The sequence below is a fragment of the Macaca thibetana genome, chromosome 11 (assembly GCF_024542745.1).
Source record: "Macaca thibetana thibetana isolate TM-01 chromosome 11, ASM2454274v1, whole genome shotgun sequence".
Taxonomy (NCBI): domain Eukaryota; kingdom Metazoa; phylum Chordata; class Mammalia; order Primates; family Cercopithecidae; genus Macaca; species Macaca thibetana.
In genome coordinates this window covers 46415781-46443275 of record NC_065588.1, presented here as the reverse complement: position 1 = coordinate 46443275, position 27495 = coordinate 46415781, and the positions used below count along the sequence as shown (strand labels likewise).

At 54.1% G+C, this 27495-nt stretch overlaps 3 protein-coding genes across 4 annotated transcripts in view; all 3 read right to left on the bottom strand.

Annotated features, from left to right (window-relative positions):
* The window catches only part of LOC126931026 (cytochrome c oxidase assembly protein COX14), a 144039-nt gene that overhangs the window by 37182 nt on the left and 79362 nt on the right, over nucleotides 1-27495 (bottom strand). The window lies entirely within an intron of this gene.
* LOC126931027 (uncharacterized) lies at nucleotides 451-2198 on the bottom strand (the record flags this gene model as incomplete). The annotated part of the gene is made up of 1 exon (XM_050748706.1): nucleotides 451-2198. A coding segment is annotated over one exon (549 nt), but the record flags the coding sequence as incomplete, so codon positions are not given.
* On the bottom strand, nucleotides 451-26906 carry ASIC1 (acid sensing ion channel subunit 1). Of its 2 annotated transcripts, XM_050748682.1 has the most exons (12): nucleotides 26371-26906; nucleotides 25148-25525; nucleotides 24327-24522; nucleotides 7013-7163; nucleotides 6249-6376; nucleotides 5799-5955; nucleotides 5396-5452; nucleotides 4023-4176; nucleotides 3491-3582; nucleotides 2886-2965; nucleotides 2703-2807; nucleotides 451-2521 (listed from the first exon to the last, which is right to left on the bottom strand). In XM_050748682.1, the coding sequence occupies exons 2-12, from the start codon at nucleotides 25507-25509 to the stop codon at nucleotides 2417-2419; spliced, it is 1587 nt and encodes a 528-aa protein (XP_050604639.1). In that variant the 5' UTR covers nucleotides 25510-25525; nucleotides 26371-26906; the 3' UTR covers nucleotides 451-2416. The 2 variants fall into 2 exon arrangements, with proteins under 2 accessions (XP_050604639.1, XP_050604638.1); XM_050748681.1 differs by lacking the exons at nucleotides 24327-24522; nucleotides 25148-25525; nucleotides 26371-26906 and adding an exon at nucleotides 10148-11405.

Genomic DNA, 27495 nt, shown 5'->3' with positions numbered 1-27495 from the left:
TTTTTTAATATTAAAAAATAGGGATGGGGGTTTCATTATGTTGCGTAGGCTGGTCTCGAACTCCTGGCCTCAAGTGATCCGCCCGTCTCAGCCTCCCAAAGTGTTGGGATTACAGGCGTGAGCCACCGTGCCAGCCTGCTTCCAGATTTTATAATAAGTTCCAGTTTATCTTGAATTTTGACTCTGCTCTCTCTCTAAAGCATTGTTTGTGATGGGGATTCTGTTTTGGACCTTTGTTGCCTTTGACTCCTCCCTCTTTCCCTGCCCAGTGGTTCAAACTATTCCTGATACGATGGTCAGCCGTCCCATCCCAGGAGGACCACAGTCTCCCTACTCAAACCTTCTCCTTACTCATCCCCTAATTGTTTGGCCCCAAACCAAGCTCAGCTCTAGGCACTTAGTGAGAATACCTAAATATGTTTTCAAATAAGTGAACAACACTGAAGAGGAGATGGTTGAAACCCAGTTTATTAGACCAGAGGCATGCGTCACCCAAAGCCCTGCCTGCTGTTCCCCTATCCAATGCACACTTTTTGGCCTCATTCCTGCTTCCCTCTGGGGAGGTATGATCTCTGAGGAACTCCCAGGAACCAAGAGATTCCAAAGATCCTATAGCCTTACTCTCCAGCTCCAGGCCAATGCACAGGTGACCTGCTCACAGGTCCTGTTCTGGGATTGAAGACCAAGACACAGCTGGGGAAGGAAGGCCTGGAGAGGGGCTGGGGCTTAGGCCTGGAAGGAGTGTCTGGTGGAGGGAGGGGGCAGGCCCTCCACCTCACTTGTCTCTCATTAAGATAGGGAGGGACAACAGCAGAGCTTTCAACTCCTCCTCTAGGCCTCTCTTTCCTACCAAACCCACCTCACCAGAAAATAAAAGTGGTGGGCTTGGGTATCAGGTGAGGAAAGGGGGCTGGGCACCCAGAAGGAGGAAAGGCCACTGACTGAGGACCTCAGCTTCTGCCTGTTAGCATCCCACTGCCCCAGCTTTAGGAGTCACCAATCCCCAGCTCCCTTCTGTCTCTGACACACTTGGCTTAGTGTCCAGGGCAGACCTCCATCCCCTGGGTGGGGGCTATCTCTACAGCAACCCCTTCCCTGGGGATGCTACTGTCAGCTGGGCAAAGGGCAATGGGATAGGAGGAGCAGGGGAAGAGAATGTTAAGGCTGCAGGGAGGGTCGAGGGTGCCCGGGTTGGGGGAGAGGGTGAGGCCAGAAAGAGGCAGAGCTTGTGATTCACAGCTTCCTTTGTCGCCACTGAGACAGTGCAAAGGTTACAATGCGCGTGTCGTCTCCTTGTGCTTCTCAGAGGGATGTGTGTACACAGTACAGACACCAGGGGAGAGAGTCCAACTCTTTATACAGGCGAAGGCATTCAGAGACCAGGGAGGGGGCAGAAACATAGAAGGTGGAACTTGGGGTGGGAGAATGGTTCTCAGAGACAAGAGGGGATGGGGTGGAGACAGACAGGGCTGGGGAAAGTATATACAGAGATATAGCAATATAGAGTCTGTATCATATAGAAATAGAAAGTGCAGATGAGGTTGTTGAGAGAAGCAAATGAAGTTGGAGAAGAGGATGTGGGAGAGTTCCATAAGAAAATTTATGGACGTGGCCCTCTACAAGGGCCTCCGGGAGAGGGACTAGTGAGGTTAGGCACCAGTGCCCTTCTCCCTGAGCTGGATGTTAACCAGCCAGGTCTTTTGTGGGATGGTGAGGGAGGGCTGCCTCTTAGGATTTCTCTCCAGCAGCTGTGGGGTGGGGGTGAACTTATAGGTATCAGGATGTCGCCTACAGCACCAGGGCCGCATCTTGACCCCATTACCACTTCTTAAGGGGATCCCCGACCCCCACGAGATTCCACATGGTGTGAAAGAGTGGGGCAGAGGTTTTAGTTCCTGCCAGGAGACTTGGGTTTGGGGACAGTCACTGGGCTGAGAGGGTCTCTTAAGGCTGGGGAAGCCTCCCTCCCCCACACTAGCCCTCCCCCTTAAGGTACATTCTCTGGTTTGGGGCCAAATTCCAGACCCCAGGGATCCCTTCCACCCCTCACTGGGAAGGGCCTTTGGTGACTGGTGGCAGCAGAATGTAGGTGGACACTCAGATGACAGACAGCTAGACAGACAGAATTCAGGCTGGGAGCTAGGGGAGGCAGCATGGAGAGAGGGGCAGCCTGAGGTCCCTTGCCCCGTTCTCCCTTTTTAGTTCTTTCTTAGATTAGTTTTGTTAAACGTAAAAAGAATGGGATAGAGGCAGGGAGAGGACTCTATGGTCAAGACTCCTTCCTTACCACAGACAAGAGGAAAGATCTGCCCCGGAGTGTGGGGAGTCCCCAGGGCAGATGTGAGGAGGCAGCTGGGGGCCCCCTCGCTCTCCTAGTCCTCCCCATCTAGGCCTTTGGTTCAGCGGCCTGCGGGGCTCAGCAGGTAAAGTCCTCGAACGTGCCTCGGGCCGGATGGTGAGGTAGGATGTTGGCAGCGTATGTCATCCCGGCAGGGTGGCCCCGGAGGCTCTCGCACGGGTTCTAGGGGAAGGGCACAGGACAGGGATGGGTTATCCCTCGGAAGGGCTTCCGGTAGTGCTGGGGCATTCAGGAGACAAAGGAGAGAAGGTGGTGGCAGAGGCGGGTGGGCGGGGGTTGACAGGGGTTCCTGGGGCGGTGGAGGCAGGGGCGGGCTGGAGGGCGCCCTCGCTCGCTCCCTCACGTGTCTTTTGACGTCGTCCAGGCTGAGGGCCACGCCCTTGTCCGCACTGCTCCTTTTGGCCTCCTTCTGGCACTTTCCTCGTCGGCACAGCTTGTGCTTAATGACCTAGGACCGGGACGGGGCAGGTGGGCGGGCTGGACCCTGCCCCCACGTGGCCCTGCGCCGGGCCCCGCCCCCGCTTACCTCGTAGGCGTAGTCAAAGAGCTCCAGCACCGTGAGGATGCTGGCGCCGATGAACAGCCCCATCTGGCCCCCGATGTCACCTGCGGGGGCAGGGGCCAGGGGGGTCAGTGGGGTCAGGACGCCGTGGGGGCAGCAGGGTTTACTGGGACTGGGGCAGGCAAGTTGTATTCTCAAAGAGATTGGCAGCCTTCGCACAGAAGGATCGCAAAGCCAGATTCGGGTGGAAGTTTTATTTTCTTCTCTATGCTTTTCTGCGTTTTTCTACCTTTCTAAAACGAGCAGGTGCTTTTCAAGAAAAATAATCGTTTACAAAATACCACAAAACTCTTAATTTCTGGGCCGATTTTAGGAGCGTATAAAATAGTCTCCACTTCCATGCCTACGCCTCCCTCATGACCACAGTCCTGTCTTTTCTCTTTTCCACTTTGCCCTAAGAGAAGGCTCAGTTCCCTTCCCTCACCACTTACCAAGACAACAGGGTTTAGGGAAGGGCCTCTGGGGTGGAGGACCCTCATGGGACAGAAGTGAGCACCCTGCTTTTGGATGATAGGGAGCCATGCCATGCCCATGGCATGGGAAGGGGACAGGTGCCATCAGCAGCTCACCCAGGAGCCCTGCAATCTCATAGGCCTTCTTCTGTTCAATGGTCTCATAGTTGAGGACTTCAAAGAAAATGTCCAGCACCAGGATGTTCTCCCTGCACAGGGGTTGGGGGAGGAGACCTAGGTTCAAGTCATATCTCTGTCTCTTACTAACCAGGTGACCTTAGCAAGGCAGCCTCTCTGAATCTGTTTCCATATCTATAAAATGAGACGCTGATGGAGATACCTGCCTTTTAGGATTAAATGAGATGGCATATAGGGAGAAATGTTCTGTACCATATGCAGTATGTATTAAGTATAAAGTGACTACTGTTACAACAATGAGGATGAAGAGGGAAGAGAAAGGGGTGCTTTCCTGCTTATTCTGGCCTGATCTTCCCTGCATACCCACCCTAGACTCTTTGCTTGCCTTTTAGACCTTCCCCGTGTTATCTCAACTTCCCCCTGCCTGCCAGCCCCCGCCCCCATCAAACCCCACTCATCCATTCCACAGTCCCAACCCAAGGGCCTTGCTGTACCCAGTCAGAGCCCTTACCCTATGTATTGCTCAGATTTGTTGAACTTCTTGGCCAGGTACTTGGCTGAGGCTTTGCTGGGGATCTTGACCATGGACAGCTCCTTGCCATAGCGGGTCAGGTTGCAAGGCATTTCACACACGCAGTACTCCTGGTCCTTCTCCACCAGGAAGTCTGCACTCAGCCAGGTGAGAGGTCCCAGTTGAGTGGTGCCCTTCTGCCAGCACCTTCCCGCATGCACATCCTAGCTCTGCCCAGAGAAACCCTGGGCCCCTTTCTTTTTCCATGACCTGCCTGGATGCCAAACTCTGCCAACATCCTACCTCACCATCCAGCCTGAGGCATGTTTGAGGACTTTACCTGCTGAACCCTGCAGGCCACTGAACCAACGATGTAGATGGAGAGAACTAGAAGAGTGAGGAGAACCCCAGCTGCCCCCTCACAGCTGTGTCCACCTTGAGCTAATTCTCACCAAGCCTCACCATGGATATTTCTTACTCTTATATCTCATTTCCTCAGGACCCTCCAGGGTCAACCAGCTGAGGGGCTGATGAAAGAAGATGAAGGCCATTCCAAGGTGACCTCTGTTCATTTTTCATAGGGTCCTCTGAAGATGCTTTTCTCAACTTTATTTATTATTATTATTATTTTTTTTTTTTGAGGCAGAGTCTCGCTGTCACCCAGGCTGGAGTGCAGTGGCGCGATCTCGGCTCACTGCAAGCTCCGCCTCCCAGGTTCACGCCATTCTCCTGCCTCAGCCTCCTGAATAGCTGGGACTACAGGCGCCTGCCACCATGCTCGGCTAATTTTTTTTGTATTTTTAGTAGAGATGGGGTTTCACCGTGTTAGCCAGGATGGTCTCGATCTCCTGGCCTCGTGATCCACCCACCTCGGCCTCCCAAAGTGCTGGGATTACAAGCGTGAGCCACCGCGCCTGGCCGATTATGATTATTAATTTGAGACAGGGTCTTGCTCTGTCACCCAGGCTGGAGTGCAGTGGTACAATCTTGGCTCACTGCAACCTCATCTCCCAGGTTCAAGCAATTCTCCCACCTCAGCCTCCGGAGTAGCTGGGACTAGAGGCACATGCCACCATGCCCACATAATTTTTGTTTTGTATTTTTCATAGAGTCAGGGTTTCACCATGTTACCCAGGCTGGTCTCGAACTCCTGGGCTCAAGCAATTTGCCCACCTCGGCCTCCCAAAGTGCTGGGATTACAGGTGTGAGCCACCATGCCTGACCATTCTCAGCTTTAGTATCAGACACAAGAGCGGGTGCAGCCCAGTCCAGGAGTTATGTGAGACTTCTGGGAGCTTGACCTGAAACTCCTGTGCACATGGCTGGCAGCACCTTTTCCCTCCCCCAGACTGCCCCAGGCCAGGGGCGCTCACCCAGAGCAGGATCTGCACACTCCTTGTACTGCTCTGGAGTACAGTATGGGGCATCCCCTACAGAGGAGAAAAGACAATGATACAGGATGGGGATTCAAGGGGTCTGGTGATGGTGGTATTACCAAAGGCCTAGAAGGTGTAAGCTGGGAGAGGATGGGAGGGGAGGACTGGTGGGCCCCCACGCTGCCCCAGAAGTGACTCACTCCCAGTCTATACCTTCTAGACCCTTCCCACCCATCCCTGGAGGTGCAGGCAGGAACTGAGGTCAGAGAGACAAGAGCCAGATGGGTGTGGAATGGAGTGGGCTGGAACTGGGGTTGGGAGATTGATACGGATGGGGAGCTAGTGAGGGGCAGTAAAGGCCCAGGGACCCCAGGAGTATGCTTGGAGCCCTGGGCCTGACCTGGCATGTGCACCATGCGGCAGTTGCAGTTCTCCACCAGGTAGCGTGTCTCACAGTCGATGCGGCAGGCGGTGATGCTGTAGGAGTCGAAGAAATCCAAATCCGAGTCCATGGTAACAGCTTTGCAGGTGCCCCAGGGCGGGGGCAGGTAGATGAGCTGCTGGGAAAGCCGGGGAGCTGGGGGAGTGCAGGGACTTCTCCCCAAATCAGCTTGATGGACTCCTCTGACAAGATGCAGATCTCTGGAGTTCTGCCCCTCTCTCTCTCTGTAGCCTCTGAAGGTCTCAGAGTTTACAGAGCATTCTTGTTCATTCGATCACTCATGCTTTGGACTAGCCAGACTACCACCCAGGTCCTCACTCACCTGTCCTTCCCATGCTTGATTGCCCACCACTCCATCTGGACCCCTCAACACCCCACCCCAGGACCAGCCTCCCATGGCCCTCTCACCCGCTGCTCCTGGCAGGCCACAAAGGTCTGGAAGCCTGGGGCCACGCCAAAGCCCAGCTGGTCGATGAAAGGAGGTTCATCCTGACTATGGATCTGTACTTTGATGCCTGCTTCGAAGGACGTCTCGTCTAGGGGAATGAGGGGTGTGTGAGTTGGGAGGACTCCTGACTCCCTAACCCCCCTCAGACCTGGGGGCATCCTACCTCTCTTGGGAATAAGCACAGCATACACTGGGACTGGGGTGGGGGAAGTCTATAGGGTCCTAGCCCATCCCCCAGCCTCCTTCTGGGTTTACCAGCTCTGAGCTGCTCTGACGACCCCTGCATCCTATACACTTCTTTTCTTACCTGGCTTCTGCGCTGCATCTTGGTGTTTCAAATACTTTCTCCCAGAGTGTCACTGTTTCAGATGCTCTCCATTTCTCCCCCTCCCTTTCTCCCTTTTCCCCCATCTCTCTCTGCCCCAAGGCCCCCCGAGACCAGACAGGCAGGCAGCCTGAGAAGAGAGGGAGTTATTTATAGAGTGGTGGTGGCGCTGATGGAAAAGGATGGCTGGTTACCTTGGAGAGTAACTGAGCCAGGAATGGGGAGCCAGAGAGATGTGAGTGTGGAAGTCAGGTAGAGTCAGCAATGGAGATGGTGAGATGCTGGGGGGAGAGGGGAAAGCCCGGGCCCTGCCCGGGTCTCACAGAGAAGCCCAGGAATCCCCTGGCAGAGGCTGGGGCCTAGAGCCATGCAGAGGGGCCCCTGAAGCGGGTGACATACCAGTCTCCCCCCACACAGGCAGGTACTCGTCCTGCTGGATGTCCAGCATGATTTCCAGCCCATTGCCTGTCCCACCCTTCATGGTCTTCAGCCGCGGCCGCCCATCTCGGCCTGAGTTGAACGTGTAGCACTTTCCATAGCGTGTGAAGACCTGGCGGGGGTAGAGTGGAGAGCCTGAGTCCTGCCAGCACCCTCTACTCACCAAGGGCTGTTCCTAGTCACCCCAGCTGTTGGTATCTCAACACCCTTTGGGAACGGTTCCTCCTGTGCAGCCTGTTCTCCATTTGCTCCCCTCTCCCACCTGTTTCCCGCCCTTCCTTGCCCTCTGTGTGCCCTGGAAAACTGTTCCTGGTAGGGTGCATAGCCTGAGCTCCTTTGCCACCTGCATGGGCTTCTGGTTGGGTTTCACAGTTGGGAGGTATTGGTAATGGATCAGAAGGCAGGAGGAAAGATTGGGGTATGAATCCTTCTCCAGCCCTCGCCCCTCTGTAGCTCTAGTAGTGGCTTACGCTCTCCATGATTACAAATCCGGTCAGGGCTCCCTACACAGCACTGTCTTCTTTTGTGCTTCTTCGGCCTAGGAGTGATAACGATTTCATAGTACTGCTCGCTGCCTCAGCCCCTCTCACTGGTTTTCTTAACCCTGCCCACAGATCTGTCAGCAGTCCCTTTGTTAAAGTCTTCAACTAAATCATCAGGTAGCTGTCTTTTTCCTGCCAGGAACCTGACATATGCATTTTCATCACCAGGATCCCAACATAGCCAGATCCCTGGCCCCTCCTTGGGACCCTTTCCTCAGGCCCAAGCTCCTGAGGCCTCTGAGACATACCTTCTCTTCTCCTAGATTTCACTCTGGGAATCTAAAATTCTGCTTTCCCCAAGACCCAAACTTAGTTTTTTGTTGTTGTTTTTTTTTCGGTCTGTTTTTTTTTTTTTTTTTTTTTTTTTTTTTTGAGATGGAGTCTTACTCTGTTGCCCAGGCTGGAGTGCAATGGTGCAATCTTGGCTCACTGCAACCTCCACCTCAGCCTCTCAAGTAGCTGGGATTACAAGCACACAACATCACACCTGGCTAATTTTTGTATTTTTAGTAGAGACGGGGTTTCACCATGTTAGCCAGGCTGGTCTCAAACTCCTGACCTCAGGTGATCCGCCTGCCTCAGCCTTCCAAAGTGTTGGGATTATATGCGTGAGCCACCGTGCCCAGCCAAACTCAGTTTTTTGGTTTCCTTCAGCCCCTAGCCCCTTGGGTCTATCATTATTCTATTATCAGCAGAACCTGAAAGTAGACCCAGTTGCCATGCCAAGGACCACGCTCAACCAAGCACCAGCACCTCTTCTCCCAGCACTTGGGACTGAGCCCCCAGGGCATGGTGCGTGTGTTAATGCTTTTGCAAAACTAGGAGGGCCTCAGGAGATATCTCAGCCCTGGGGGCTGTCTCCCCAGTCTTCTCCCCGCTCCATGCCCCAGTGCAGCCCTGGTCACAGTGCTGATTAAAAAGCTGCAAAGAGAAAAGTAAACCAGTTATTCTTGGCCTTTTCCCCACAGCCTCCTTGAATGTCCCCAGGTTGGGGTGGCCGTGCTTTTACTACTGCTGGATGGTGACAAAGTCCACAAAACAAGTCATAAGGTGAAGTCAACACAGCCCAGAGCAGGGGACAGACAAAAGAGTTTCAGGCCAGACTGAAGCCGCAATGGCAGTAGGTTACTAGGGAATAGGGTCTTTGTCCCCTTCCCCCTTCCTAGAACAGCCTCCTCCATTGCCCTCCAGAAAAGGAAACATACTGCTCTCCCCACTTTGTGGGTGAGGTCTAGGGATGAGGCAAAGAGAGAACTCCAAGGGCTCCTAATCCCCAGCCCCACGACCAGTTCTTGCGGCACCCAGCCACAGGCTCCAGGCTGGACATACACTCATGCCTACACTCCATCCAGAGCTGTATGGGATTAGAGGTGTCTGAGGCCGGCTAGCAGCCCTGCCTTGCGCTGGCTCAGAGGACTGGGCTGCTGTACAGTGGATTGCTGCTGCCACCTGGTGGGCCTGGGTGAGAAGTGTCTGCTCTACCCTCAGGCCCAGAGGAAGCCACGTTCCTATGGCTCCTGGCCTCCCTGAGGCCCAGTGGTCCAAACCCCCAGGCCCCTGTATGCCTGCAGTCATCCCATGATGCACTGGTATGATGACACCCCCTGCCCCTACACTAGGGAGGGGGTGGAGGACTGAGGGATGGGTGTGTGGGGCAGGGAAGGCCTGGTACCTGGGAGCTGGTGGAGCAGGAGAGCAGTCAGGCCAGACAGACCTGGAAGATGAACTTAGGAGAGACAGTGGGGTGCCAGGTGACCCTCCAGCAGGGAAGGCCCTAGACCCCTGGGTGGGGGGCCAAGCAGGAGGACAGTTCCCAGTGACAGCTTCCCCTAGGAAGAGGGTCGCTGGCCACTTAAAGCTGGGGAGAGGGATATGACTTAAAGACCTGTTATTTACCCTCAGACACACACACACACACACACACACACACACACACACACACACACACACAGAGCTGGTGGGGATGGGGCACCCGTAGGAGGGCACAGGAAGACCAAGCAAAGATGCATTGAAGTCCCTGCTGTGGGAGCTGCTGACAAGCAGCATGGTGAGGTGGGGGTGGTGGGGGATGTCCCCACCCCTCTACTGTCTCCCTCTCACTCCCTTCTCTTGTACCACCAGAAACCAGGCAGCACCCACCCCAGCTTCAGTCCGCGGGTGCTAGTCAAAATAGTGAGCAACTGGCCAGGCATTGGTGTCCACCACAGATCAAAGGTTGACCTCACAGATGGAGCAAGGTCCCAGGCCCTGCTGGACCATGAGGAGGTCTTGGGAAGGGCAGGTGAGACTGGAGGACATGTAGGGAGGAAACACCAACTAAGACAGATGTGTTTCAAGATTCTAACGGGAAAAGCAGTGCTGGTATGGACCTGGGAATATCAGCCTAGCTTCAGGCCCTGGACTCCTGGGTAAGCTCTGGCCTGGGTCAGCCAGGTGAGGAGGGGGCAGCACAGTCATCAGCCCCAGCCCCAGCCCCAACCCCAGGAGGTGACAGTCAGGGAGAGCCATGGCAGACACTCTTGGGGTACTGTGGCAGGCATGGGGCCCCACTCACCACTGAGAAGTTGTGAGGGCCACAGGGCCCCCCTTGGTAGGAGCAATAGAGCAGCATGTCCTCCAGCCGGTGGCAGGAGCGATTGTAGAAGCGGTGCAGGTTAAAGGGCTCCCCAGAGTAGGCCTCAGGGCCCGGTGGAGCAAGGGGCACCCCAGGGTCATCACTTTCATCCAGCCCCAGCATGGGGGCCAGATAAAGCAAGTCAGGGTAGCTGAGCTGGGACAGCCGCACGGCATTAGTGTTGCAGAGGGTGACCGCCGGGAAGGCCAGCTCCGTGGTGGCCACTTCGTTTAGCAGGGTCACGTGTGGGTAGCTGAGGTAATAAGCAACGCGGTCCCCTACCTGGCACAGGAAGGCACCCAGTGCCAGGACAAAGGCCACCGCCCACAGCGCCTGCCTTGGTCCTGGACCCCCCTCCACAAAAATGTGGTTGGTGCCGTGGAGGGTGCAGCTGTTGGCAAAGGCCACCAAGTCCATGGGTGAATGCCTCTTGCTGGCCTCCTTCCTCACTGCCTCCTTTTCCTTCTCTTCTTCCTCCTCTTCTGATTCTGAGATGTCCTGCTGCTGCTGATGGTGGTGGGGACCCCAAATATCTCCCAAGGGCCCTGGGGCCTCCTCTCCAGAGGAGAATGACACAGAGCAGAAGATCCGAATGGGCATTTTCTCCAGGGGCTTCCTGGTGCCAGGGATTGGCAGGAGGAAGGGGGAAGGTGCCAGAGGGGAAGGCTATGTGACCCCAGGCAGAGTCTGGCAGAGCTAGCCACCCAGCTTGTCAGTCAGGTATCCACAGCCTGGCTGGCTGTCCTTCCTCACCAGGGCCTCTGTGGCAGTGTGGCTGGGGCGGGGCATGGGAGGAGGACCAGCCTGCCCTGCCAGGGAGGGCGGGTGTCTGGGCTGATGAATAATTGATGGCAGTGGGAAAGGGAGGGCTGATGGAGAGCAGGGGGCTGGAGCCCCTTTCCTGTCACCCGCTCCAGCAGCACAGAGAGGGTTTAGGACAGAGTGGAAACCCTGGAAAAGCCTAGGGCTGGGACTCCTGGAACCCACCCCTGCCGGTGAGGAGGGACCCGGCACCATCCTTTGCGCCCACTGCCATGATGATCGCAGTGACAACAGTCCCCACCCCCCAGGACACACATAACACATACTCATGCTCTCTGTCATCCTCCAGTCTGTTCCTCATCATGTCCCTCAGTGCCCGCATCCCAATTCTGGGTCCTCTCCCTTATTCTCCCTTCATCCAGTTATTCCTCTGGGATACCTTAACCCCTCCGTGCCCCACCACCAGGCACTCTCTCAGACCTCCAATTCCAGTCCCCGACCCTGTTTCTCTTCCCCTCCCTCCCTGGCCCCAGCTCTACTTCAGGACAGCATTACCAGCCCTAGTCCCACCCCCTATGCTGAGCTGTATTTTGGTTCCTTTCCTCTCCCCTACTCTCCTGTGGCTTGTGGGCCAGCCCAGGTTCCATTAGCAGCAGTCTCTCACTGACCACAGACTCATTTCTGACCAGTTCCCGGCACTAAGGGGAGGGACCCTGTCTCCTGCAGTGGGAAAGCTTCCTGGCAGATCACCACTACCCCTTTCAGCTTGCCCCCTGCAGCCCTCAACAGTTTAGGAGTTCGAGGAATTCTCTGGTGGATGGAAGAAATTGAGATCAGTGCTGGGGGTGGGGCAGGGGGACCTGGGTCAGGTAGACAGTATTGGGAACCAAATTGGGGTTCCCGCCAAACCCTCAGCCTTGCAGACTCCCGGCCTCAGTCTCTGAGGCTCCCCTGCCCCTAATTTACCATTCCCTGCCCCCAGGCCCCTGGTCCCTCTATGTGCTCTGATTACTCAGGGACACTGGTTGAGGAACTTGAGCCACCAGCCAAGTCTCCAGGGCCAAGAAGGTGACCTGAGGGGAGGAGGGGAAGGTTGGGGAGGGAGGTGTAGCAGATTAACTCTTTCTCTGCAGGGCCAGAGGAGGAGCAGTAGGGCTAGACTGGGGCTAGGTGGGTCTGCTTGGGCCTCCCCATTCCTTAAGCATCCCCTAGTCCCAGGCTGTGTTCCCCCTCCTCCTCCTCTCTTCTCCCTCCCTGCTCCCACCATCTTCCCTTCTCCATTTGCAGAGACCCTAGAGTGTGTTGGGGATGGGAGGCAGAGTGCCAGGTTCTAGCAGAACTGAGTGATGTGGAACTTTTGGCCTCAGCTTTGCTGCCAGGGACAAAGAGGCCCCAGAATCGGAGTCTTGACCTCTCGCCCCCTCCATCCTTCTGCCACTGCCCTCAGATTGGGCTAAACAACAGCCACTGCCCTCCTCTTTCTGCCACTGCCCTGCTCTTTTGCCTAAACAACAGCCTCTCAACTGGTCTCCCTGCCTCCCTGCAGTTTCTCCCCACCTTTAGTCCATGTTTTGTGACTCTGACCATTCTTCTGCTTAAAGACCTTTTCTCTAGCCAGGCGTGGTGGCATATGCCTGTAGTTCCAGCTGCTTGGGAGGCTGAGGCACAAGAATCGCTTGAACCCGGGAGGTGGAGATTGCAGTGAGCCGAGATCGTGCCACTGCACTCCAGCCTTGGTGACAGAGCAAGGCTTTGTCTCAAAAAAGTAAAGATCTTCTCTCACTTCCCACTGCCTCCTGTGAAAATTTAGGCATCTCTTGTGGCCCCACAAAGCTGAAAGCAATGTACCCTCCACCTCAGGCCAGCATCCAGCCGCCACCACCCATCCCCAGACACACAAGGCTCATCCACAGTCCTGTGCCTTCCCTGGACTCCATCTGGAGAATTCCTACTCATTTTTCAAGACCCTACTCACATATTACCTCCTCCAAGAAGCCTCCCCCAACTCCACAGAGCGCTGTGAGTGCCCACCCAGGGAACAGACTGAAGGGTCCAGTTCTGCTCAAGGCCCTACAGCTATGAGACCAAGAGTAAAAGAGCAGGACCAAGAGACCATGTGCGGGAACAGGAAGCAAGGAAAGCCAGGAACACCCTGGGCAACCAGAGATAAGTCATTGCAGAGATGAGGAGAGACCCCCCCCCCCCACCTTGAGCTGCTGTCCTCAGGCTTCTCCTGCATGAACCTGTGTGTCCTCTCCTGTGTGCATCTTTTTCCTGCCTGCCAGATCTTGAGCTCTCAGAGGGTAGGGGCCTCCTCCTTTGCATTCCCCAGGAAGTGCTTCAGAGAGGACTTCCAGACTTGAGTGGAGTGGGCTGAGGCTTGGGCTGAGGAAGCTGCAGCTGCCCATGCATTCCCACTAGAGGGCACTGTCCCTCTCCTTCAGATATTTTGGAAGGGGAAGTAGATTGATTTCCAGAAGGAAGCAGCAAAGGCAATAAGAGCTTCCAGCTTGGGAGCCCCAGCAAAGAGAAGGGTGTGCATACACAGACAGCGCCAAAGGACAGTAAGTTGGGTGCAACTGAATACCTCTTCCCTTACAGCAACCAAGACCACACTGCACACTTGCACATTACCACACAGACACACAGCCCTGGTGTGGGGCGACACACACACCCCAACACACAAACCCCAACACATACACCACAACACACACACACACCCCAACACACATACACACCCCCCCACTGCACGTCCTCTCTCCTCCATCACCTGTATGCTTGTTCAAACAAATGCTTATTCTTCTAATGTTCTTTCTCGTCTTCATCTTGTTCAAGTAATTGGAGGATGAGGAAAATGTCAAAGGGCATACACAGAGGGCCCCTGGAGAGGTGCCCAAGCAGACACACACACAGAGCTGCACTCAGTTCTGAACCCTCTGTCCAAACGTGCAGCCCTCCCCATCCAGGCCTTCTCTTCAGCAGTGTGTGCTGAGTGGTTTCTGACTTTTTCTGTATCTCTTTCTTCATTCCAGCCACCCCTTACATCTGTGTAATGCTCCATGGTGTTTTTTGTTTTGTTTTGTTTTGTTTTTTTGACAGAGTTTTTCACTCTTTGTTGCCCAGGCTGGAGTGCAACGGTGCGGTGATCTCGGCTCACCGCAACCTCTGCCTCCCAGTTTCAAGCAATTCTCCTGCCTCAGCCTCCCAAGTAGCTGGGATTACAGGCATACACTACCACACCCGGCTAATTTTGTATTTTTAGTAGAGACAGGGTTTCTCCATGTTGAGGCTGGTCTCGAACTCCTGACCTCAGGTGATCCACCCGCCTCAGCCTCCCAAAGTGCTGGGATTGCAGGTGTGAACCACCATGCTCGGCCCATGGTTTTCAATTGTTATCTCATGGGATCCTTATACAACCCAGTGAAATAAGCAGGTATGAGAAACTTCATTCCCATCTGACAAGTGAGAAAACTGAGCCACACCAGCCTATTCAAGTCTCAGGGAGAGCAAGAAGTGGGCTGGAGGCTGGAATGAGGTCATCTGTCTCCAAATCCCTTGCTTCTTCATTCTTTCATTTACTCATTGCCACAGTGGAGAACACATCATGGACCTGCCCTCAAGGAGCTTACTGTCGAAGAGGGGAGACAGACATCAATTCAAAAATGAAAAAAATAAATATCTAACTACAAACCATGGTAAGTGCTATAAAAAAAATATGGCTCTATCAGAGTGAATGGCAGAGGGACTTGACCCAGACTGGGGAATCAAGGAAGCTTTCTCTGAGGAAATGATGTTTGAATTACAGTCTAAATTATAGAGAGGAGGCTGGGCGCAGTGGCTTACACCTGTAATCCCAGCACTTTGGAAGGCCGAGGTGGGTGGATCACTTGAGGCCAGGAGTTCAAGACCAGCCTGGCCACCATGGCAAAACCCCATATCTACTAAAAATACAAAATTAGCCAGGCATGGTGACACATGACTGTAATCTCAGCTACTTAGGAGGCTGAGGCACGAGACTTGCTTGAACCAAGGACGTGGAAGTTGCAATGAGCTAAGATTGCACCACTGCACTCCAGCCCAGGTGACAGAAGGAGATTCTGTCTCAAAAAAATAAATACAAATAAAATAAAATAAAAAATAAATAAAGAGGAGTAATTAGGTAATGGTGTGTGTGTGTGTGCGTGCGCACGTGCCCCTGTGGAGGAGGGAGGATATTCCAGAGAGAGAACAGAGTGTGTGCAAGGGCCCTGAAGGACAGAGATGAGAAGGGGCAAGCGTAGCTGGAGAGGTGGGTAAAGGCAGGGAGAACCCAGGTCACTCAGGGTCTTAAAGGCTACAGTGAGGATTCTGGCTCAGGGACAATTAAAGACTCCCCATGGAAGGAGTTCACGTGATCAAAGCTTTGATTTGAAAAGACAACTATGGCTGCAGAGTGAAGGCTACAGAGGGACTGCTGGGAGGCCTGTGGAGGAGCCATTGCAGTGGCCCAGTGAGACATGCAGTGGTGGGACGGCCTGGAACAGGGGTAGAGTGGAGATGTTTATGAGGCAAAATTGGTAGATCCTGTCAAGGCAGGTGAGGGAGATGGAGTGTCAGGGATGATTTCTGGTTTGCATGATGGGGTGAACAGTGGGGTGGCTCACTAGATCAGGCGCACAGGTAAAGAACTAGTTTGGGAGGTAAGATGATGACTTTGGTTTTGCACATGCTGGTCTTGAGGAGTCTTAGGGACATCCAAATAGAGACGTTAAGTGGAAAATTGGCGACTAGAGCTGATGCTAAGAGGAGAGAGCTGGGCTGAGACATAAATTTGGCAGTTGTCAGTGTGTAGATGGTAATTGAAGTCATGAGTGAGGATGAGACTGCCCAAGAATAGAATATAAAGTTAAAAAAAAAATAGAAAAAAGGTCTGATTTGGCAGTATCCACTAAAGCTAAACAGAATCATACCCTATGACTTAACCATAGCTCCACAGCTAGTCATATGCCCAGGAGAAATTAGTGTATATGTCAACTAAAAAACATGAACAAGAATGTTCATAGTAGCTTTATAGATAAGAGCCAAAAACTAGTAACAACCCAAATGTCTAGCATCAGTAGAATGGATCAATTGTGGCATATTCATATAATGAGATACTATATAGCATCAAAAAAGAACCAACCACTGCCACACACAACAACATGGCTAAATCTCACAGACATAATCACAAGCAAAACAAAACAAAACAAACACACACAAAAGAGTATACACCGTATGGAGGATACATATACTCCAGGAAGTTCAAGAACGAGTGAAATTAGTCTATACTGATAGAATAGTGGTTAACTCTTGTGGGGTAGCATTGACTAGGAAACAGCCTGAAGGAACTTTCTGGGCTACTGGAAATGTTTTATACCAATGTAAATACATACCAGTGTAATATGCAAAATACTACACTGTAAGACATACCAGTGTAAAAATTCTTCAAGCTACAATACGGTGCATTGTACTCTTGTGATTTAAAAGAAGATTAAAGCTTGGGACTGAGCCTTGAGTAGTGATGACACTAAATGGCCAAGCAGAAGAAAATGAACTGGCAAAGAGACAGAGGAGTGGGTAGACAGAGAAGGAAAACAAAGAGAGTATGATCGTCAGGAAAGGGAGTAGTTCAAAAAAGAGGTGGTGGGGGCCAGGCGCAGTGGCTCACACCTGTAATCCCAGCACTTTGGGACGCCAAGGCAGGCGGATCACCTGAGGTCGGGAGTTTGAGACCAGCCTGACCAACATGGAGAAACCCTGTCTCTACTAAAAATACAAAAAAAAAAAAAAAAAAAGCCACGCATGGTGGCATGCGCCTGTAATCCCAGCTACTCAGGCAGCTGAGGCAGGAGAATTGCTTGAACCTAGGAGGCGGAGGTTGCAGTGAGCCGAGATGGTGCCACTGCACTCCAGCCTGAGCAACAAGAGCAAAACTCCGTCTCAAAAAAAAAGAGGTGGTGGGCAACTATTTTGAATGCTATTGAGAGATCAAGAATTAAAAAAAATATAGTTGCTGGATTTGGCAACATGAAGGTGACCACTGGCTTTAGCTAGAACCATTTAGGAGGAATGGCAATGACAGGGGAAGAAAGCAGCCTGGATCAGAAAGTGAGTTAGAGATGAGGAAATGAAAACAGTGAAATAAACACATCACTTTTAGGAACTTTGTGAAGGGAAGCAGAGACACTATAGGAGCTGGCAGGTGCTGTGGAGTTGACAGACACATATGTTTTAGTTTTTATCTTAGCACAAAGACCAATACATAGCAAGTGCTCAGTATATGTTAGCTGTCGTTACAGCTATGTATTTTAAGACAGGAGCATCTTCAGCATGTTTCATTGTCAATGGGGTTCCACTTGAGAAGGAGCGACCAACTGTAGAGCAGGGAGAGACAGAATTAGCAAGAGAAAGATCTTAAAAAGGCAGAAGGGAATAAGATGAAAATTCTAGGTTGAGACTTTATCCTAGATAAGATGAATGTTCCCTTCTAGGGCTTGGTACCCAGAAGAAGGACAAGATCTTGTCTGAGGCTTCTATTTTCTCAGTGAAGTAAGTGGGAGGCAAGGTCATCTGCTGAGGGTGAGAGGAGCTAGGAAGGGTGACTGAGAAGAGTGGAGAAGTTTGCAGTAGTCATCAGGGAGAGCAAGTTGACCAGGAAAACGCAGTGGGGTTGCCAGGCAGCACTGCACGCCCATTTAAGGATGTTGAGCATGTACGCAATGCAATGGTATGTGAGTTCCTCAGGGAGGTCCTGGCTGCCCTGGTGTGACCCTGGGGAAAGCCAGTGGTGGGTTCACCTAAGATAGGCGCTTGGCCTGATGGTGCAATGAAAAGACAGAAGCATCAAAAAACTAGGCCTACTCAACTTGGGAACGGGATTCCTAAGGTCTCTTCTCTGCACCCTTTCTTGCCCTTCCTGCCTCCCCACACTGCTTCTCAACAGAGCACCCTCTTCTAAACACGTTCCTGCTCCTACAGTCATACACAAAGAACCTGGACTCAGAAGATCTGAAGTCAGGGTCCCACTCTGTCATTTCCCAGCTGTGTGACCTCAGGCAAGTCACACAACTCCTCTGAGCCTCATTTTTCTCATCTTTCCAATGAAGATGTTAACAATTTCCTACCTACAAGAATTATGAAGCTCACATGAGCTAAAGTAAAGGGAATCTGTAAATTGCAAAGCACAACTGAAAGAGATGATTAATTTTGCTGGTATGTGCTCTGCATGCAACCAGAGGTTTGCCTGCACAAAAGCTTTCTCCCACAGCCACACACACCAAGCTGCATGGGCCCCCATATATCTCCACATGCTTCCGCTTCACACTGTACATCCACACTCTACCCCAGACACACACAGAGGTGCACATGTGTGCTTGCACGCTTGGGGCGCACATGTGATGAGGGTGTTGTGAGGAAGTCTGAGATGGCTGCTGTCCAGGGCCAAGGCCACTGCAGCAGTCTCACCCCCAGGGATGTTCTCACCCTGGCATACTGGTGTGACACCAACTGGAGACACAAAGCACTAAGCTGCACAGCCCAACCTCCTGGGCCCACAGGACTGTCAGTCACACAGAGGGCATGCAGAAGGGTGGGAAAGCATTTTCTATCCAAGAACTCATGGGATCTCAGAAAGATCACAACTGGCCCTGTCTCTCCCTGGAGAGTGGCCTTGGAGAGCCTGGGGTGGCAGAGTGTCTGTCCTGACAGTTCCTTAAGGGAACTTCCCTTTAAGGTGAATACACAGCAGCTTCATGCTCATTTTTAAATATTCTGTGAGGAAGATGTCCAATTCCTGTGTCCAGGTAGGCTGGCGCTGCACATCCATTACACATGGGGCAGTGTGCACTTGGCCAGAGAGTCCCAGAGGAAGGGCTGCCCCTCGATAGAGAATACTCTTACAACCTCCTTAAAGGAGCTTCTTAGAAGCTAAGAAGTGGGGCCAGGTGGAACTTTGCCCAAAATAGAGACCAGGAGCCCTAATGCCCAGTCCCATCCTCCACCCAGCTAGGCACCCCTTCTCATTCTTGCTGTCTCCTTCCAGCTTTGCCTCCCAGAATGTGCACCCAAGGGTCCTGACTGGGACGTCATAGGTCAGAAGGTAGAGGCTTCTAGATTGGCCACCTCAAACATACAAGTGAGGGAAAGCTTGGGGGTGGGGGTGGGCAGGGGCTGGCCAAGGCTCTGAAGAATGGCCCTTGCCGGAGAGAATTGGCCGGTTGATTTAGTTAGCTGGGGAGACACCAACACATTCTATGAACCTGGCGTTCTCCGAGAGGCTGAGTTTGGCTGGGGAGATTGGGAGGACTCCCCTTGGATGTTGAGAGTCTGCTCATCCCCAGCATGTTCCCCCTTGTTCTGAAGCCCACCCCACCTGGCCTCCTTTAGTATCACCCCCATGGCTCTCAGCCCTGAACCTCCCACGCTGCACTTCACTGCCCCAGTGCAGGACCTGGCACACGGAAGTGGCACTGTCTGCTATGGGAATGAATCCAGTGGAGCTTAACACTCCCCTAATCCCAGCTTCTCATTCTGAATATTCTGTCTCCCTCGCCATCCCCTGAGATTTGAAATTACTTTCCACAAAACCGAAGCACACTCAGAAGCAACCTCCACCCACAGCAGAACATTCCAAGCTTCTCTGTGGGCCTCCCCCTCTGTCTCCAGGACACACTGGGCATGCAGTGGCCACCCCAGTTCTCCACTGGCTGGGCAGTGACAAAGGCACAAGACCAGCCCTCCACTTCCAGGCTTGGCCCCCAGAGGCACTTAGTTACTGAATTCCCTATTACTTTAGCCAGCAGCCCAGAGATCAATTAGCTTAGAGTAGCTCTCAGCTGATAGCCAGTCTGAGAGAGGGGTGGAGTCAGAAATGGCTGGGGTCTGGGGAGAAGGGGAAGAGGTGAGAGAGAAAACTGGGCTACCTGAAGGATGTTTGTGTGTATCTGTGTCTGAGACAGAGGGAAAAGGAGCCATCTGAGACCCCAACCCAGGGCCCACCCACTGGATTCCTGCAACTGCAATGGGCTCTGCTCCCGTCTCCTCTCTCCACCCGCCTGTGTTCAGATTAGGCACTTTCTGGGAGGGAGGAACAGATGAGAAGGATGAGGTAGGAGGCAGTAGCCACGAACACCTAGGGCAGGAACCCTTCCCCCAAAGTTCATGAGGCCCATGAACCCCTCCTCCAAAGTTACTGTCTCCAGGTCAGCCTCTTCTATCCTTCTGCAATCTGTGCATGTTCCCCCTTCCCACCCCTGAAGACCACCAGGCCTCTGGGTGGGGCTGCCCAAGACCCCTCTTCCCCTCTCTGCACAGCAGTCTGGGCAGCCTCTCCCCTCAGCAGCCCCTCCACTCCCTGCCTAGCTGGAGGGCGCAGACCCTGGCAGTAAGGTCAGGCCCTTCCAAGGGACTTCTGGTCTGAGCTTCTGTGGGGCAGCATGGGGTGTGGGGATGAGGGGTGAAACCTGGAGATGAAGAAGCTCCGTGCTGGTCCTGGCTCTTGCCAGGCGCTGCCATCCCTGGCTCTCCTGCTTTTAGACGACCTCTCTCTCCCCACTTTGGGTCCCAGGATCAGCCACCCACAGCCACAGGGATCTTACTTCCCTAGGTGCTCCAGGGGATGCCCAGGCCCCTTCGGAACCTTGCAGTGGGTTGCGGGGGAGGCTTCTGTGCTCATTCACTCCACCTCTTCCCTGGGAGATTCTGGTCTCCAATCCAGGGTCCTGAGAAGTACTCTTGTGGACCCCTCCCAGGGATTCTTGTCCCCCAGTTTCACCCTCCTGAGAGAGATTATGAGCCACACCACACGCCCACCCCAGCATTTCCACTCTCTGCCCTCCTCTTCCTTCTCTTTCAGGCCCCAGAAATGAATTCCTGCTTCTCTCTCCCCTAGGCAAAGGGTCTAGGTCTCAGCGGAGGAGGGGGTGGCATAGGGCAGACTGGGTGACCATCTGCCAGCCCCCTCCCCTTGCTGCTGCTCAGCATTCCGGCCACATCAGCTGCTCCCACTGCCAGGGACAGATAAGGTGCAGCTGGAGGCTGGCACCAGCTGCGACTGTGCTCACTCCCCTGGCCCCCACCCAGACACCAGCAGACAGCTGCACCCCAGCCCCCCTCCATGGAACCCCTGCCCTGCCTTGGCCTGACTGGCCTCAAGGTGGGGCAGGAGAGAGGAGCCGCAGACCCCGTTGCCTTGGCAACAAAGCACCCTACCAGGAAGAAAAGGAGGTGGCCGGGAAGAGGGGGCCTTGTAGTTGGGTCACTATGGTTGCTCAGGAGGCAGCTATTGAGACCTTCCCAGCCAGGTTGCTGTGGGGATACTCCCTGCCCTGCCCTTCTGTCTCTTCAATCCTGAAAGATTTCCAAACCAGTCCCTCCCAGATTCAGCTCAGGCTCCCCATATTCACCCCCACCCTCCCAAGCTGACTCAGCCACACCTGGGGGATGGACCCTGGCCAAATGCTCTGTGACCACCAACTACTCCCTGGGGTTGAGCTGGATCCAGGAGCACATCTGGAGATATGCCTGTTACTGCAGATCCTCATCAGGGGAGCTGGGGTCTTTGAGTGACCAGAGCAGCCTCCCTGAATTGTCTTCTTATGCCTCCCCCAACCAGCCTTTAGAAACAGGGTTCTTATTGTTGAGATGAGGGTTGCCCTTAGAAATCTACAAAAGAGTCCACACGTGCTCCCACACACTATATTTTGCAAACGTGTTGAGCAAGGTCTTGGACAGTGGGGGGTGGTATCCCCACAGCAATCCTGTTGGATGGGCCCCAGCAGCTTCTTCCTGAGCCACTGAAAGAGCAACCAAAGCCCTAACCACAAAGCCTCTCTTCCGTCACTACCTCCTTTCCTCAGTGAAGAACCTCTGCTCTGAAGGCTGCAGAAGATGCCAAGATGGTTTCCCTTAGACCCTGACCCTATAGACAGCTGTTTTCTGTCAGTGCTACATCTGCCCAGGGCTGGAGACACACTCCCAACACACCTCTGAGCCTAGCAGAGAATGTCAAGGATGTTAATCACAAGACTGAGGAGAGAAGGGAGAGGGTGGAGCATCAGGCAAGGAGTGTGGGAGCCCTTAGGACTGGGGAGCTGGAGGAGAGAGCCTGCCAGGCCCTTCTCCAGTGGGGAGGTGTCAGACATGGACTCCGGCCAGACGCCCATCTGTGTGGGAACATCCCTATGGGTAGAGCTCTTGACATGGAGAGGGGCTGGCAATGAAATCAACTAAAGAGAGCAGAGGGAGGGGTGAGAGTTTCGGGTCCAGCAAAATTCAGGGTCAGGTCTTTGATACGGGCTGCAAAACAGCAAAAACCTGGTCTTCCCTGACAACCCAGAAGCAAGAAGGGGCACAGCTGGGGCTGCAGGGTGCTAGCCTGTGTGTCTCTCCCCCAGAGTAAGAGGAACAACTCAGACTGCTCCAGAACTTTGTGAGCCAATCACATCTCCATCTGACTACTTAGAATGGTCCCCTCAGACGGCATGGACCAATCACATCTCAACATCTCCATTATTGACCAAACGTTATCTTAGCATCACCACTTGGAATCTTTCTGGACATGATGGACAGATGGAGCCTCAACTGAACACTTTCTATGGACTAACTGTGCCCAGATTTATATCTTAGCACCTCCTCAGATTGAGCCAAGCACTTCCCTCCCTCATTCAACACTACAAACCACTCAAACAAATACATTTTCTCCATCTTTCTCAGGGGTCCCTCCTGCTTGTATGTTGGGTGTGTTGGAGAGAGGGGGCTCTGACTTTTGCTTCCACCTTCACCTACAGTCCTATTACTCTTGGGAGCATCACTTGTGAGACTGGGAACCCTCTGGTCTCGAGCTCTGGGGAATCCAAGACTCTCCTGCTATGAAGAAGTAAGAGAGGGAAGGAAGTGGTTCTTGCATCTTGGCTAAGCTCCCCATCAGCTTGGCTCAGTAAAGAGTGCGATCAGGTAAACTTTGTCCAGCAGGATTGACAAAGGCCCATGAAACTGGTCTGCAGAGCAAGGCTTAAAGAGATTGGGAAGTCCTGCACAGCAAGAAACACTAAACGTGACCATGGTGCCATCCTTTCTGCACAAATACAGTTCATGTTCCCATACTGCAGGAGGAAGCAAGCAAACAGGGAGAAAATGGGCAGGAAAAAGGGAGAGGATCTGAGAGCTGAGTAGGCATGGAGAGAAAAGGGTCCTGGAAAAGAATGTGAAGTGGACACAATAACTCCAGGGTCCATAATATTAATTAAAAGAGTAAAGGACATTTTCAGCTTAAGGAGACATGAGTTCTAATCCTGAACCTGTCACCTGTCACTAACTGTGTGAGCTTAGGTAAATCATTCTGCCTTTCTGTGTCTCAGTTCATGCATTTGTAAAATAGAGCTAACGTGATTATGTATCAAGGCAATTGAGGGGAGCCTAGAAAGCACGTGAAAGAGTTATGAACATTGTCCATTCATTTGGTGTTATTGTTTCTACATGGCTCCAGAGCCTCTGGTCTCTTTGCCATCCGGGTCCAGGTCTTAACCCTCAGGAATCTGTGTGACTTGCCCAGGGTCGCCCAGCACATCAGATGCCAAAATCAGTTTCCCTACGCCCTCCCTGAGGTGCTGGCCTGAGGCAGCCACATCTGTGGGGTATCTCCATTTTAAGATGCAAAGGGAGCCTCCAGGGCAGCCATGACTGGGTGTCCTGATGGCCTTCCTTTCCTCAGACCCTGGCTCTGTGGCTCTTCCTGGTAAGCAGGGAACCTAACCAGTGTATGTGTCTATGTATGGGGTGCAGATGGCACAGAGGGAGTTACTGTCAGGCTATTTAAGAGAAGGTTTCCCTTACTTGTCCTTCACGGTGCTTCTCAAACTTTAGTGTACACTCCAATCACCTGAGGATCTTATTAGATGCAGATTCTGGTTCAGTAGGTCTGGGAAGTGGGGTGGCAAAGTCCTGCATTCCTTTCAAGCTCCCAATTGATGGTCCTGGACCTCACTATAAGTAACAAGGCTGTAGCTTACCCACCTCTCTGCTCAGCTCTGACACCTGTGGCCTAGAAGGTAAGCTTGGTGGGTTTGTGGCTATGTCAGGCCACGTTTGTGCATATATGTGTGTGTTGTGCACTGTAGGCTCTCTTTCCTGCCATCATGGCTGCAAGGCTGAGACTCAGGCCCTCAGTGAGTGTAAATGTGTCCCTATGCTGAACAAACTCCCCTTCTACCAGAAGCAAACCCCAGGACACACAACTTCCTCTCCCAGAGTAGCAAGCACCTGGAGAGGCCCAGCCTGCTCCTTGTCTCCTCCTCCTCCTCTGTGGGCCAGGCTGACTCACACCCCACACCAGGGGACTCACCACCTTGAAGTCTTCAGCGCTGCAGACCTCTCCCCGGAAGTGGCAGGACAGCAGCATGTCTCGAATGTCGTGCCCAGCTCGGTCATAGAACTCACGCATGTTGAAGGGTTTGGGTTTGAAGCTGCGGAAGTTGGCTTTGTCCTGCAATATCTCCAGCTGCTTTTCGTCTGCCATCTGTGTGTCTGGTATCTCATACCTGGGGCCCGGGGGTGAGTGGCACACGGGTCAGTACAGCCATCAGTGTCCCACACCCAACTTGGGTGATGGGGGCAGCCTCCAGCCCTGGGGATCAGGCCCAGGTATAGGCAAGGAAGGAGAGCTGGGCATGCAGAAGATCTACCACATGGGTCTGAAATGACAGAAGGATCTGTAGTGGCTGCCCAGGGGCAGGGCATCCCAGTATACGGGTGAAAGGAAGCATGGATAAGGTGGGCAGAGAGACAAGGCAGGGACTGTGGCTTTTATACTATAGTCTCTACCCTTTAAAGATGGTCTGTGCCCATCCGCCAGCTGACGAGAAGGTCAAGACAGAGTGGCCAGAATAAGGGTAAAGCTCACTCCAGAGAGGGTGACAATGTCTCATATCTCAGGCTGGGTAGGGGTCAAGCTGTTCTGGACTATGCTGGGATCAGAGGCTGGGTGTCCTTAATTGGGTGCTCAGCAGCACCCTAACTCCTCTGCTGTGAGTGGCAGGTTTCGGGGTGGGGGTGGGTTAAAGGGCAGGCTTGACTGGCCTCTATGGTGGGTTAGGGAGGCAGACACCCTGACTGGAACTCACACAACTCCAGGAGCAGAGCTGAGGGAGGGTGGGAGCCACCCACCTGTTGTTGAGCAGGGCCAGAAGCTCCCCAGCATGATACAGGTCATTCTTGGAGACTTGGCTAAAGCGGAACTCGTTGAGGTTGCACAGCGTGACAGCAGGGAAAGTAAGCTGAGAGGCAGCCACCTCGTCGAGCTTGGTGACATGGTGGTAGTGGAAGTAGTACTGCACACGCTCCGTGCACACACACAGCAGCACAGCCAGCGAGCCCAGGAAGCACAGGGCCCACAATGCCCGCTTCAGAGACAGCCGCTCGTAGGAGAAGATGTGGGCCAGGCCGTGCAGCGTGGAGCTGCTGGCGAAGGCCTGAATGCTCACCGGCTGGACGCCACCCACCTCCTCCTCCTCGGCCTTCAGTTCCATCCTTGTTGAGGGGATTCTGGGGGAGGGGAGAGGGACAGTCTGTCATTGTCCTGGGATGGAAGTACACATGGGGCCCCCCCTCCACATGTGCCCATCCAGAATCCTCATCTCCAGAGGTCACCACTCCTCAGGCAGAAGACTTCCCTGCTTTGCAAGCCCAGAGGTGGCTGACCAAGGGACACATCCAGGGTTCCTCCAAATACACAGGAACAGGGGGTCAGGTCAGGCCAAGAGAATGCTCTCCCAGAGAAGCTTCCCAGGCCCGGGGAGACCCCAGATACAGTCATCCAAGATTGAGGGGGAAGTCCTGATGCACCCATAGGCAGGCGCAGGAGTTCCCTCCAGATGTGGGGTCACTCTGGGACAAGAATATCCACCCCATCCTGGAGATGAAAACTGGCCCAGATGGGCTGACCCCGGGGTAAGGAGCTCCTCTCCTGCTCATGGGTATTCACAGGACGGGGCTATGGTCCTAAGAGCTAAACTGGGGCCAAAAAACCCCCAGGGAGGTGGCTACCTCTGGGGAGGGGCCCAGCCTGAGTCCTCACCTGCGGGTGTCTCCAGTTCTGAAATAAGAGCAGGCTCTGTGTGTGTATGTTGGGAGTGGGGGGTGGCGGGCTGCCCGAGGTGGATGTATGGAGGGGGGGCGCGGTTCTCTATGACAGCGAGCTGTCCCCGCCCCGGACGCACCCCCCCCCCCCAGTCCAGCTTCTCGTCGCAGTCAGATCCCCTGCTCGGCCCCCGCCCCCCTCCCCAGCCACCGAGCCGCCCCAGCAGCAAGGGAAATCCAGAGGGAGGAGAGTCCTGGCTTCGGGGTGCCGAGGAGCCCCGCAGCCAAAGGCAGGGGGATCGGAAACCCACCTGAGGGGGCTTCGGGAAGCCGGCAGCCGGCGGCGGGTCCTGGGGCGCTGGACCGGTCGCGGGCTCAGCGCCGAGTCGCGGAGGAGCTCATGGCCCGGGGCCGGAGCCCGGGGCCGCCGCGGCACGCCGCGCAGAGCCCTGCAGGGAGCGGCCCGCCCGGCCCCGCTCGGCTCCGATCTGTCCGCCCGCCCGCGCGCACTAGCTCGCTCTCTCGCTCGCCTCGGCTCGGTCCGCCCGGGCTCGGCGCGGTGCGCGGTGCTCTCAGCCCTGGGATCTGCAGGGATCCATCGTCCGGCCGGGAGGCGGCGGGAGGGGAGGGGGAGGGGAGGGGGAGGGAAGAGGGTGCGCGTGCGCGCCTACGAGTGTCTGCGAGGCTGTCCCTGGGCCGGTGTGCACGCGGGGCTCCGGACCGGGGAGCGGGACCCAGGACTCCCCGCGCAGCCTCGCCCCTCCTCGCGGCAGCTTTCGGCGGAGCTGCCTCTCTCCAGTCCCGGAGCCGTCTCCCTGCCTGCGAGGCCCTATGGCTTGTGTGTGTGACTCGGTGTGTGGTGTGTGTGCGCGCGCGCGTGTGTGCGCGCAGGAGGGAGGGTGTCTGCCCCTAGCGTCCCCCTCCCCGCGCTGTCTCCTTCGGATCGATGCTCTTGCCTCTTGCTGCTGCTTCCTCTGGTGGCACACACGCTCGTACACACACACACACACACACACACACACACACTCCGAGTCACACTTGACTAATTCAAGCACTTAGCCCATATGGAGACAGACACACATACCGACCAGAGTCACAGCACACCATTCACAACCACACCCCCCACCAACAGATGTCCACGTATCCCGGGGGCCTGACCCACATGGCAAGCACTCACCTGCTTTTATCCCTGCTCCCCACCTACATGTGACATATATACACGTGCACATATGTCAGCCAACACGCAGCCTTGACCACTTAGATCCCATCCTTGTAGCTTTGGGCTTGTGGGGGGCATCGTCGCAACCCCTTACTGCCAAATCTCCAAAGAAGGAGCAGAGAAAAGGAAGGAAAAATAGCCAGAGGTCAAGGGAATTTGGACAGAAGGAAGGGGGCAAAGGGAGTGAGGGGGACAGGGTGAGGAAGGGTTGGAACAG